The sequence below is a fragment of the Zalophus californianus genome, chromosome 11 (genome assembly GCF_009762305.2).
Source record: "Zalophus californianus isolate mZalCal1 chromosome 11, mZalCal1.pri.v2, whole genome shotgun sequence".
NCBI lineage: Eukaryota > Metazoa > Chordata > Mammalia > Carnivora > Otariidae > Zalophus > Zalophus californianus.
In genome coordinates this window covers 98,923,579-98,937,512 of record NC_045605.1, presented here as the reverse complement: position 1 = coordinate 98,937,512, position 13,934 = coordinate 98,923,579, and the positions used below count along the sequence as shown (strand labels likewise).

Here is a 13,934-nt window from a genome sequence, read left to right as displayed (position 1 = left end):
ATTAGCCAAAGAATAACAAAAATTTACTGAGAGATTGTTGAGTGGATTAAGTACATCATATTATTTAATGTTCCTAATAATACATATTCTGACACACATATTATTAACTTTACTATGTAGATAAAAACACAGAAGGTTCTGGCATTTGAATAACTTTCTCAAATAGCCAGTAAGCAATTGAAACAAGAAAATAGGTTATTCTAGTTTACTGCTTCTTTTGGGGCTTTAAATATTTAATAACCTTGAGGAAATGAAGGATTTTAGAACTTCATCTTAAAGGACATTATAACCCAGTGATTTAGAGCTTGTCTACATCAGCGGTATGCCCAGTGCTGACTAAGCTGCACTCAAGAGCTAGTCTGTACCAATCTACGGCAGGAAATAGCTGGTCATATCTCTAACCCTCTCCCTGTACACACACGTGGACAACCCTTAGAGAAGGATACATGTTATATTCACATCCTCAACTGTTTAATTCATCCTACCAGTTGTGCTGCATAGTTATAATTTTGGTGAAGTGTAAATCATCATTTTTATGGACACTTTTGTTAGATATATTTATTTATTTTAGAGCGAGGGAACGAGGGAGGGCAGGAGGGAGAGAGAAAGAACAAGCACATGGTGGAGGGGCAGAGAGGGAGAGAAATTCTCAAACAGACTATATGCTGCATGCTGAGCCATGCTAGGGGCTTGATCTCAGGACCAGATCACCACCTGACCTGAAACCAACAGAAGGATGCTGAACCAACTACACCACCCAAGCACCTCTATTTGGACACTTGTTCAGCTCAAAAATTTTTTTTGTTTAGTTCACATTCAGAAAATATTTCAGGTAATCCAAGGTCATGAGGATATTCTATATTTTACACCATTTTTTTTACCTTTTACATCTTACATATAGCTCTAAGATCCATTTTAAATAAATCTGTACCAGTGTGATGTATAGATTAAAAGGTTTTTTGCCTTTTTTGTTTTATTTGTTTTGTGGGGTAGATAAAGATACCCAATATTTCCACTATCATTTATTGCAAAAACTATTTTTTCACCACTGAATTGACTGCAGACTTTGGCTGAGATTAGTTGCATGCATGTGCAGGTCTACCACTGGGCTCTCTAGTCTGCTTTGCTGATCTTCTGGGATATCTTTATGAAAATACCACATCATTTTGAACACAACAGTTTTGTAACATTGCTGAAATCAGATAGTATAAGTTCTCCAAACTCTTTCTTTTTTAATGTTCTGGGACCTAATTTAAGGCCCTCGTATTTCCATATGAGTTTTAAATCAATTTGGAAAAATTTTGAATATGTGCCTGTAATTTTGTTTGAGAATGCTTTAATCTGGAGATTCCTTTCGGGAGAATTCAGCTCTTAATAATGTTGAAACATCTATCCACAAATACAGTCTTTTTTCTACTTATTCAGGTGTTTATATTCTTTTAACAAATATTTTACTTTCAGAGTACATGTTTTCCTTATATGTTGCTACATTTATTCTCAATTATTTTATAATTGTAAGGACATTACAAATAGGATTTTTAAAATCCAATTTCGATTTGTTAGTCACTAGTACAAACTATGAAATTGAATTATGTAAATTGATGTTATATCTTGAAATTACACTAAACTGACATTGCAAAGGAGGAGAACTAAATTTATCTGTACTCACAGTGAAATGATTGCTTATGTAAAAGTTCTGAATGTGTGTGTGTGTGTGTGTGTGTGTGTGTGTGTGTGTGTGTCTGCTAATGTAATAGTGTTATATACACTTGCCTCCAAAGAGTAATAAAGCAGTTATAATTATTATGGTCATATGAGGATGAGATTACTAGTTCAGTGCTGTTAACTATAGCAATACAGAGCATTAAAGGGCATGGGTAAGAACTTGGAGGAAAATCATTAACAAGTATAATCTGAAGTAATCTTGGCTCTGTCCTTAATTAGCGTCTTGATCTTGGCAGGATCTTTAACTTCTCTATGTTTCTATTACATAATGTATAAAATAAGTATAAAACAATAGCAAGAATTATCTTACGGGTTTGTGATGGGGATTAAATCAGAAAATGTCTGCCAAAACACTCAGAGCCACTATACATTCAATTTTAGTAAATACCCTTATTGTTATTATTATCATCAAACTAATTCCCTGACACTGTTTCCTCATCTCAAAATGGATGGAATAATACCAACCACACAGGAGGTTATCAGTATTCAATTTTATTAAAGTATACATACTTCAGATTATATACTTTATAATATAATTTAGAATTTAGAATCCTTTAGCATTATAATACTATTTCCAAGGACCCTACAGAAAGAATGAGTCATAAGAGAATATTTTGAACAACTCTATGCTAAATTTAAAAAGACTGACAATGCCAAGTGTGGGTGAGGTTGTGGGGAAACGGGATCTCTCACACATTGCTGGTGGAAATGTAACAAAACACCACCACTTTTGAAAACACTTTGGCAGTTTCTTAAAATGCTAACAAATATTTAACATATAACTCAGCAATGCCACTCTTACATATCAATCCAAGAAATGATAATCTATGACCACATGAGGAACTGTTCGTGAATGTTCACAGCTCATCATTCACTATGGCCCTTACCTGGACACAATAAAATGTCCATCAGCTAGTGAATAAGTATACAAAATGTGATAGAGCCATACTGTGGAATACTATTCTTACTAAAGAGGAAAAAACTAACAATAATACAATGTGATAAACCTCTAAAAAAGTTTGGTAAAGGAAGAATTAATATTGTCTTTTAAAAATATTATTTCCAAAAAGTCTGTTTCTCCCCTGGTTATGCTATCTGGTTTCACAAATGAATCAAGGGAAAATCTGATGTGTCCTTGAGATTCCCTAGATCTCTGACCAAAGCTCTGCGGATTCTTTCATGTCTCAGCAGTTGCTGTCAATGTGTATAAACCTTGGATCCTCAGTTCCATCCTGTACCCAGAAATGACAATTCTCACAGTAAATGTCCTTCTTCTCGCTCACCTCAGCTGAGTTTACCCTCCATTTTTAATCTCATTCCTTCTACTTCTTCCCTTAGTAGCTGTCCAGTCTTTTTAGAGAGGATTCTCTGTTTTCCATCTTTGCTACCTTATCATGTGGGAGCACGTGTCTGCTATTTCACTCCTTCCCACCCAGAAATCTGGCATTCACATTTTTCTCTGAACTGTAAAGCGTCTATTTGTAAAATGTGAGTCCTTAGACCTGAAGAATTAAGGAGACATCATTCTAACAGACAATTCTGATTCCACTGTTCACTCCTCAGAAAGTGTGGGTAATGGCGCATTGCCTTTGAAATAAAATCTAACTTTATGTAAGAACATTGTTGTATGTAGAATTCATCATAATTTGACCAAAGCACACTTTTTTGATCTTAGAATTCATAATGATGGATGGGATCAATATGTTTATGTCAGGTCAAACATGGCATAAATTCTGAACTTGTCATATTTTAATTGTGAGGTTTGCAGCGATTGGCTTCAAGTCCATGAGCCTTCTTGAATTAATTAATCTGCACATTTGGATAAGCAAATGACTCAAAGGTGGTTTTACCACAATACACCCATTAGGATAGCCAAAATATGGGACACCATCACCAATGAATGCTGGTGAGGATTTGGAGAACAGGAACCCTCATTTGTTGCTGGTGGGAAAGTGATATTGTGCAGCCATTTGGGAATACAATTTGTCAGTTTCTTATAAATCTAAACATACTTTTACTGTACAATCCAGCAATCTCACTCCTTGGCTTTTACCCAAATGAGTTGAGAGCTTGTGTCCACATAAAAACATGCACATGGATGTTTAAAAGCAGCTTTATTCATAATTATCCAAACAATTGGAAGCATCCATGATGTCCTTCAGTAGGTTAAGATAGATATACTGCAACATCAGACAGTGCAGAATTATTCGGTGCTAAGAGAAATGAGCTACAGGTCATGAAAAGATATGGAAGACCCTTTCAATGTGTTCCCCATGGTACTTAGCATTCAGCTTTAACACAATGATGAGACTCTTCTTGATCTTCCTTGTCATTAACTTTCCAGTTTCATATCTTACTAATTAGACTTTTAGGAGCTCAGTGTCCAGCTTATAACACGACACACAGTAGGGCTCAGTAATTAATTACTGAATGAATCGATGAGTCTATAGCCACAACATATTGAAATGATTAGATTTTCTTCTTCACCCACTGGCTTTTGTTATGCATCCTCTCATAGGAATATTCTCACCCTTATACATGCCTATTCACTCCAATGATTCCCTTTCACTTTTTGTGCCCCTTTTTGATATATTTCATTTAGGAATTCTTCCTGACCCCCCTGGTCTTTGTTGTGTGTCCCTCATACATGCTCTCTCAGCACGCTCTGCTGCCACTACCTTCGCATTTATAACATGGTCTTATCATATTCTGCTCCCCTTTGGGTGACTCTCAGTGGATATGAAGCTCTCTGAAGGCAAAACCCAGATTCGTTTCTATTCATCACGGAAGCCTCAGCAACCACCAATGCCTCTGATATATTTTTGGGGCTCTAGAAATTTCTATTGTTTCATGAATGTGTGATATATTATCAAATATAAATAAATGGAATATATTTATCCTGAAGTTGTTTTGTGTGTACATGGAGCCACATATATTTTCATAACAGCATTTCATAATGAAATGTTCCCAAGAAGTACACTAATTAACAGAGAAAAACGGCATGAACAGCTCACATTCATATGATGATGAAATCTTGCTGAGAGCAGGGAGAGTATCAAGGTAAGTTTTTTCTCCTCACTGAGAGTCCCAGTTTTAGTTTCTTTCTTATTACACAGTTTAAGCAGGAGTTAAAACAAATTGTGCTTTTTCAGAGAGATTTAGCTAAAATTCTCAGAGCCTAAATCAGAGAAAAAGAGGAAGTAAGTCCCTGGTCTCTGGTACTATTGCTTTTCTCTACATTTTCTTGACTCTATCTATCTTCCTTTATAACATTATTCACTCAATCAATATTTATTATGCCCCAGACATTATGCTGCCTTGTAGAAATTACTTTTAACAAGTAGTTAAGTACTCTATGGAGTGTGACTTTATTTAATACATAGAAATTCCTCTCAAATAATAAGATGTTCATTTATGTGAGTCATCTTTTTTTTTTTTCCTAAACGTTGTGCAGCCTAAGATGGCTGACATAAGCAATACAAAATGACTCCGAATTCTACAAGGAAATTTGGAAACTTGGGGTAATCTTTGTTACCCCTCAGAGGTTAAATGGCTTTTTGCTTTTATAATCCTATAATCCTTTTGCACCATAATTTTATAGGCAACATGTTATCATCAACCCTGATGTACAAAAATGAGCAAACTTGTTAATAAAAATATGTTGGAATTTATAGATAATGAATATGTATATAGTATGTAACATAGTCTGTGGTTAGGTTTTTTCTTTCTTCCACACTTTTCTGTTCCACTCGGTGCACAATCTGTCATTCATAACAGTTTACTACTTTCTTTATACGGTAAGTATTTGCTGAGATCATCCAAAATGTCCTTTTCTCCTTTGCTTCCATTGCATCAATGTTGAGCTTCAGGCATATTTATTTCTCACCTGAAATAACTTTTCTACTACACAGTTTCCTAATGGCATCTTTCATCTGGTCATTTCTCAAGGTATAGATTAAGGGGTTTAACATAGGTGTTATCAGAGTGTAGAACACTGCAACTGCCTTATCAATAGGTAAAGTAGCTGCGGGTCTCATGTACACAAATATGCAGGGAACAAACAATAGGACAACCCCTGTCATGTGGGAGACACAGGTGGAGAGGGCTTTGCGCCTTGTTTCCAAGCTATCGTTCCTTAGGGAACGCAGAATGACCACATAGGAGATGATCAAGAGGAGGAAGTTTAACAAACAGATGAATCCACTGTTGGCAGCAACAAAGAGCCCTAGAGTGTGGGTATCAATGCAGACAAGATTGAGCAAAGGGTTCAGATCACACATAAAGTGATCTATGACATTAGGGCCGCAGAAGGGTAAAGGGATGATGAAGAGGATCTGTATGGTGGCATGAAGAAAGCCTCCCAACCACACCACTCCCATTAGCAGGCCACACACCCTCCGATTCATGATGGTCATGTAGTGCAGTGGCTTGCAGATGGCCACATAGAGGTCATAGGCCATCACAGTGAGCAGGATGACATCAGCACCTCCAGTGAAATGTTCCCCAAAGATTTGAGTTATACATGCATTGAATGTGGTGGTCTTCTTTTCACGGAGTGAATCTATGATCAATTTGGGGTTATTGACAGAAGAATAGCAGGCATCAATGAAGGAGAGATTGGCAAGGAAATAGTACATGGGGGACCCCAGTAATGGGCTGGCAGTGATAGTGACCACGGTGAGCACATGTCCTACCACAGAGATGATGTAGATGACCAAAAAGACAACAAATAGGATTTTCTGCATCTTTGGATTCTCTGTGAGCCCAGTAGAACAAACTCTGTCACGTTGTTCCTATTCTCCATTATTTCATTGTGTGATTATTTTCATTACCTGAAAAAAATTCTTTTTGATTAATGTGACCTTGAATTTATTGAGCCTCTTCATTTAAGTAAATAATAAATACCTAGATTCTAATGGGTTTTGTATTCTCATAAAGTTTTTTGAAATAGAAAATAAGTTTTGACAATTACTTAAACTATCTCCTTGGTGAAATTTCTGTTGAGTATGGACATGGGGAACTTTGTAAACACAGAGGTGGGACATCATTTGTGCACACTTCATCATCTGAGGTGGCCAAGCCTAACATGAAGTAGTGGATCCTACACATAGAGGCAGCTAAGTAAGAAAGCGGCAGTAGTTTATGATGTAAAGGCTATAAATGCACAGTTAAGAAATTTTCTCTCTATCCTTAGGAATGGGGGGACGATGGCAGAAATTGAGAATATAGATGGAAATGTGAAGAGGAATATGAGGAAGAGGGAATAAGCAATATAATATTAATAAAGATCTACATGTGTCTTGGATGAAGTGGGCTGAGGTTCAGTAAGGGAATGGAAGCCAGAGAAAGAAAACCCAGTTAGGAGGTTCTTTATAATACTCGACAGAGGACAAACAGGGCACTGGTGGTGGGTATGTAAAGAGTGTATACAAAAGTGACCATAAAATTAATCATAATGCTTATTGTCTAAATATAATAACATAATAATTGCTATATATATGTATATACACATATATATACTTTATTTTTTAAGATTTTATTTATTTATTTGAAAGAGAGAGGGAGAGTGAGCACGAGAGAGAAAGAGTGCACCAGCAGGAGGAGAGGCAGAGGGAGAGGGAGGAACAGACTCCTCACTGAGCAGGGAGGTAGACCTGGGGCTTGATCCCAGGACCCTGATATCATGACCTGAGCCAAAGGCAGATGCTTAACTGACTGAGCCACTCAGGCACCTATATATATGTATATATAAATATATATATAAATAAATATATATATATAATATTTGATTGCTATCTTCATGGCATAGTAACAAGTGCTCTGTACATAGGATCTCATTAAATACTGATAACATCTTGTGTGGTTGGCATTATTCCATCCATTATGAGATGAGGAAACAGTGTCAGAGAATTAGGTTGATGGTAATAACAATAACAATATTTACTAAAATTGAATATTTGTTGGCTCTGAGTGTTTTGGCAGATATCTGCTGATTTAATCCCCATCACAAACTCATAAGATAATTCTTGCTATTGCTTTTATACTTATTTTATACATTATGTAATAGAAACATAGAGAAGTTAAAGATCCTGCCAAGATCAAGACGCTAATTAAGGGCAGAGCCAAGATTACTTCAGATTATACTTGTTAATGGTTTTCCTCCAAGTTCTTACCCATGCCCTTTAATGCTCTGTATTGCTATAGTTAACAGCACTGAACTAGTAATCTCATCCTCATATGACCATAATAATTATAACTGCTTTATTACTCTTTGGAGGCAAGTGTATATAACACTATTACATTAGTAATTGTGTATTGTTATACATAACAACATTGAACTAGTAATCTCTTCTTTATATGACCATAATAAATATAATTGCTTTATTACTACTTTGGAGGCAAGTGTATATAACACTATTATATTAGTACACACACACACACACACACACACACACACACTTAGAACTTTTTACATAGGCAATCATTTCACTGTGAGTACAGACAAATTTAGTTCTCCTATTTTATAATGTCACTTTAGCATAATTTCAAGATAAAACATCAATATATATAATTCAATTTAATAGTTTGTACTAGTGACTAGCAAATAGAAATTGGATCCCACTTATAATGTCTTACAATTTTAAAATAAGAATAAATGTAGCAAGATATAAGGAAAACATGTACTCTGAGAGTAAAATATTTGTTAGGAGATTATAAATACCTTAATAAATAGAAAAAAGACTGTTTGTGGACAGATGTCTCAAAGTTATTAAGAGGTGAATTCTCTCCAAAGGAATCTAGGATGAAGCATTCTCAAACAAAATTACAAAAAACTTTTCCAAACTGATTTAAAACTCATACTGATATACTAGGGCCCTAAAATAGGTCCCACAACAAAAAAATAAAGAATTTGGAGAACTTACACTATCTGATTTCCAGTGATGTTACAAAACTTCTGTGTTCAAAATAATGTGGTATTTTCATAAAGATGTCCCAGAAGATCAACAAAGCAGACTAGAGATCCTAGTGGTAGACCTGCACATGCATGGTCAACTAATCTCAGCAAAAGTCTGTAGTTAATTCAGTGGTGAAAAAATAGTTGTTGCAACAAATGATAGTGGAAATATTGGGCATCTTTTTCTACCCCACAAAACAAAAAAAGCAAGAAAACTTTTATCTATACATCATGCCGGTACAGACTTACTTAAAATGGATCTTAGAGCTATATGGGAAATGTAAAAGTTAAACAAAAACAAAAACGTCTGGCATAAAATATAGGAGAAAATCTTCGTGACCTTGATTACAAGAAAAATTTTCTAAACATGTGCAACAAAGGTGTCCCAAATAGGGGTGCCTGGGTGGCGAAGCTGGTTCAGCCACCGACTCCCGATTTTGGCTCAGGGTTCTGCAATAGAGCTCCCCTGCAGGACTCAGCACTCAGGGTGTAGTCTGTTTGAGAATTTCTCTCCCTCTGCTTCTGCTCCTCCCCCATGCTCATTCTCTCTCTCTCTCTCTCTCTCCATCCCTCTAAAATAAATATGTCTAAAAAAAAGTGTCCATAAAAAATGATGATTTGCACTTCACCAAAATTATAACTATGCAGCAGTACTAATATATAAAGAGGGATGAATTAAATAGTTGAGGACGTGAATGCAACATGTATCCTTCTCTAAGGGCTGTCCAAGTGTGTGTACAGGGAGAAGGTTAGAGATATGACCAGCTATTTCCTGTTATATTTGGTACAGGCTAGCTCTTGAGTGCAGCTTAGTCAACACTGAGCATAACACTGTAGACAAACTCTAAATCACTAGTTATAGTGTCTTTCAAGATGAAGTTCTAGAATCCTTCATTTCCTCTAGGTTATTAAATATTTAAAGACCAAAGAAAGCAGTAAACTAGAATAACTCATTTTCTTGCTTCAATTGCTTACTGGCTATTTGAACTCTAGAAACTTCTGTGTTTTTATCTACATAGTAAAGCTAATAATGTGTGCGTCAAAATATGCATTATTGTGAACATCAAGTAATAAGATGAACTTAATCCACCAAACAATCTCTCAGTAAATTTTTTGTTATTCTTTGGCTAATGAGATGGATCTGAAACAGTTTAAATATTATAAAATTTGATTTCCTGACACTTCTTGCATGATAAAACTTTACATGCATGGATTGGCATATGGTAGAGGGAGCCTGGCTTAAGTGTGTGTGATTGAGACTGAGTCTAAACAACCTGTGAATAGTCAGCGAGCAGAGAAAGAACCAGATGGGAAACACATTAAAGGCTTTGCTGTACTTTTGCTTCTTTCTTCTAATTTTACCATATTATTTTTGCTTTTCTTCCCTCCCAAGTTATGAGGAAGAGTTGTTTATTCCTTTCTTTTCTCTTTTTTTGTTTTTGTCTATCATTTTGAAACAGCTCATCCATCAATGCTACCATCATACCAATTATAATAACACAAGCCATTAATTTTATTTACCTACCTACCCTGCACACTGAAGATCTTGATAATTTCCCAAAAAAGGACTGAAAGTGGCCACTTTCGTTCTCCTTCTACTTCATCTCAGCTTTTCCTGTGCTAACCTGATACAATTATAGGCTACAATTTCCCTCCTGTTCTTCAGAAAGCTGGAAGAGCACAGGGCAGTCAGACTATAGCCTTCTGGGGTCTTCAGGGAAAAAGGGTCAATATTTTTTCCAGATAGGCAGTTGTGGAAAGTTTATACCCAAGAGCATCAAGCACATTAATGTGACGATGGTGTTATAACCCTTGAGCCAAGACCTGTCTAGAAATGTCTTTGGGAATATAATTATATAGAGCTTTCAAAGACCTATTAATTCTTGTATTTCCACTTAATTTTTATTCTGTTCCTCTGAGCCAAATTATCTTCAGGCATAGGCATTAAATAAAGGGATGATTCCTAGGACCTAAATACTTGTGTTAACTTTTGCAGGAATATAAAAACGCATTTTGCTTATTTTTCTTCAGAGCTATCATTGGGCAGCTAAATCAGCCTTCATAATTCCCACCTGCTTTCCTAAAGGATGAAGACCACTCTTTCATCATTGTGTCTTAGTGAATATTGGAAGTCCACTTTGCTTGTAAACTGTAGAAATTTAAGAGGTGTTGAAATTGTCAAAATATTTGCAGAGAATTCATCTGGATGGTTTTGAATTCTGGGTTTGTAACTCTCCGCATTTGATTCCAGATTTTGGTACTAGACACAAACTGGCAGAATTACTACCTGAGGACGGGATGCTTCCTGATGCAGCCCCAAAACTAACCAGACAGCCGCTCAGATTCTATAGTTAGTGAATTACCCTTGTCACCTTTGTTCAGGAAGGGTCCCATCACACATGTGCTAGGCTAACTGTGTGTTCTTTATATTATTTCTGTATAATTTCATTCTAAAGCATATAACTTCTCTTGCAGCATATGACAATTTATTACTATAAAAATGTTTCAGCAAACTTTAGTTTTAATGACATATTACTATAAGCAAAATTCTCTATTTTGGGGAGCAAAACAGTAGATTTAGATAAACCATCTTCAAGTTGGCAGTGAATTTCATTGTGTCCCCACCTCTTGAATACCAGCAGTCCTCCATATTCCTATTAAGCAAAGAGGAGTTTGGGCACCTGGGTGGCTCAGTCCGTTAAGTGTCTGCCTTCTGCTCAGGTCATGATCCCAGGGCACATCGGGCTCCCTGCTCTTCGGAGAGCCTGCTTCTCCTTCTCCCTCTGCCTGCTCCCCTGCTTGTGCACTCTCTCTCTTTCTCTATCTCTCTTTCAAATAAATAAATGAAATCTTTTAAAAAAAGAAACAGACCAGTTTATACTTGAATATGTATAATAACAAAGAATTTCTTATATTATAAAACATCTGCCTGACTAAAACAGAGTAGTTTCATCTGAGTCAACCATGGTAAGGTTATAGCACCCTACGTTCTGTTACACTAAGGGCAAGTTTGAATGTGTGGTAGAAACTTTTATTTAAATATGACAGGTTCTATTCCTTCATAAACACATTAATCCAAAAGGTACACATAAATTGTATTCAATAATACCAAAAAGTAAGTGTTTGTGTACATTTTTGTAGAGAAAAAAATAGACTAGTGACTAGCATTAAAAAACAAGCTAAGAAAGATATCCATCGACAGATGAATGGATAAAGAAGAGGTGGTATATATACACAATGGAATATTATGCAGCCATCCAAAGGAATGAGATCTTGCCATTTGCAACGATGTGGATGGAACTGGAGGGTGTTATACTGAGTGAAATAAGTCAATCAAAGAAAGACATGTATCATATGACCTCACTGATATGAGGAATTCTTAATCTCAGGAAACAAACTGAGGGTTGCTGGAGTGGTGGGGGGTGGGAGGGATGGGGTGGCTGGGTGATAGACATTGGGGAGGGTATGTGCTATGGCGAGCGCTGTGAATTGTACAAGACTGTTGAATCACAGATCTGTACTTCTGAGACAAATAATGCAATATATGTTAAGAAAAAGAAAGGGAAGAAGAGAGCAGGAGGGGAAGAATGAAGAGGAGTAAGTCGGAGGGGGAGACGAACCGTGAGAGATGATGGACTCTGAAAAACAAACTGAGGGTTCTAGAGGGGAGGGGGGTGGGGGGATGGGTTAGCCTGGTGATGGGTATTAAAGAGGGCACGTTCTGCGTGGAGCACTGGGTGTTATGCACAAACAATGAATCATGGGACACTACATCAAAAACTGATGATGTAATGTATGGTGATTAACATAACAATAAAAAATTTAAAAAAACAGGCTAAGATAACCAATTGATTAAGATATTATTAACACAGTTTCAGTAAGAGATTGTTGGAATTGGAGTTTATCGTGGTCATACTTGCTAAATCCATGTTGTGAATGTTCTTTTTTATTTCCTTTATTTTCCCATTGATTGTGTGTGTGCACGCATGACAATCTGTGGTCCCAACCTAATCACTCAGAGAGGAAAGACTGTAAAAGAAAAATCACAGTTTTGAACCACACATGTCCCTGGCTATTTCATATTACCTCATGTATTCCTCACTAAAATTCTGAATTTTGTAAGGATAGCTAATTTGTGAAATGAGGAAGAGGAGGCCTAAAGAGATGAAGCTATTTGCTCAAGGATCACACTGGTCAGTTAATCTGAGATGCCTCAGCGTTTCTGCCCCTTTCTGTGTTGCTACTGTTTCAACCGCTTGTTCAGTGTTTGCCTGAAGTTCTTTATTTACCAATTGTGACTTAAATTTTTCCATGGGAGGGGTCCTCGGTATCATTTTATTGTTTTATGACAGCAATTCTCCTCAACTGACTTTCCCTCTTCCCTTTTACCTTTGCTAATAGCACTGATCATAGAGCAAGTTCCCTCAGAATACAGGCTGGGGTTTCAAGCTATTGGAGATGAAATTCCAATGATGATCTAGAAAACAAGCAGGAATCCTGACGAGGAATTTGCATTTTTGTAAAACCGAAGGCAAATTATTTCAAATGTTTTAGAATCAGCAAATCCTAGAATACATGTGTGTATTAAATGTTCTGTACCTCTTTACTTACATACATTCTCAAAAAGACAGACGGGGTGTTGGTTAACCCATTGTCTTGCATATTCTTTTCCACTCAGAGGAGGAATCAAAAGAGTTTTTCCATACTGTCCTTCATGACATCCCTTTCAGGTCTCTCCCATTAAGGATAGCCCCATATGATACCATATGTTTCACTTATTTGTGGAACATAAGGAAGAGCATAGAGGACATTAGGAGAAGGAAGGAAAAAACGAAGGGGGAGCGAAATTGGAGGGAGAGATGAACCATGAAAGACTATGGATTCCGAGAAACAAACTGAGGATTTAGAGGGGAGGAGGGTGGGGGAATGGGTTGGCCCTGTGGTGGGTATTAAGGAGAGCACATTCTGCATAGAGCACTGGGTGTTATATGCAAACAATGAACCATAGATCACTACATCAAAAACTAATGATGTATTGTATGGGGACTAACATTACAAAATAAAATTAAATTAAAAATCAAACAAACAAACAAAAAAAGATAGCCCCAAATGAGGAAGAAACAGGATTTCTGTCTTTTCATATTTACACTGTGTTACTTTAAAATCCTGAGAAATTACTTAAGTTCACTTGATATGTCTCTTCTGTTTAGAATCAGAGATTTGAATTGGTCCAGTGATTTCCACCCTTCTATTG

The 13,934-nt window shown here is 36.5% G+C and overlaps 1 protein-coding gene across 1 annotated transcript; it reads right to left on the bottom strand.

The window, feature by feature from the left end:
- Positions 1–5,600: 5,600 nt before the first annotated feature.
- On the bottom strand, positions 5,601–6,529 carry LOC113914643 (olfactory receptor 4C46-like). The gene is given in 2 exon segments (XM_027580061.1): positions 5,601–6,487; positions 6,490–6,529. Coding segments are annotated over 2 exon segments (927 nt in total).
- Positions 6,530–13,934: the final 7,405 nt, after the last annotated feature.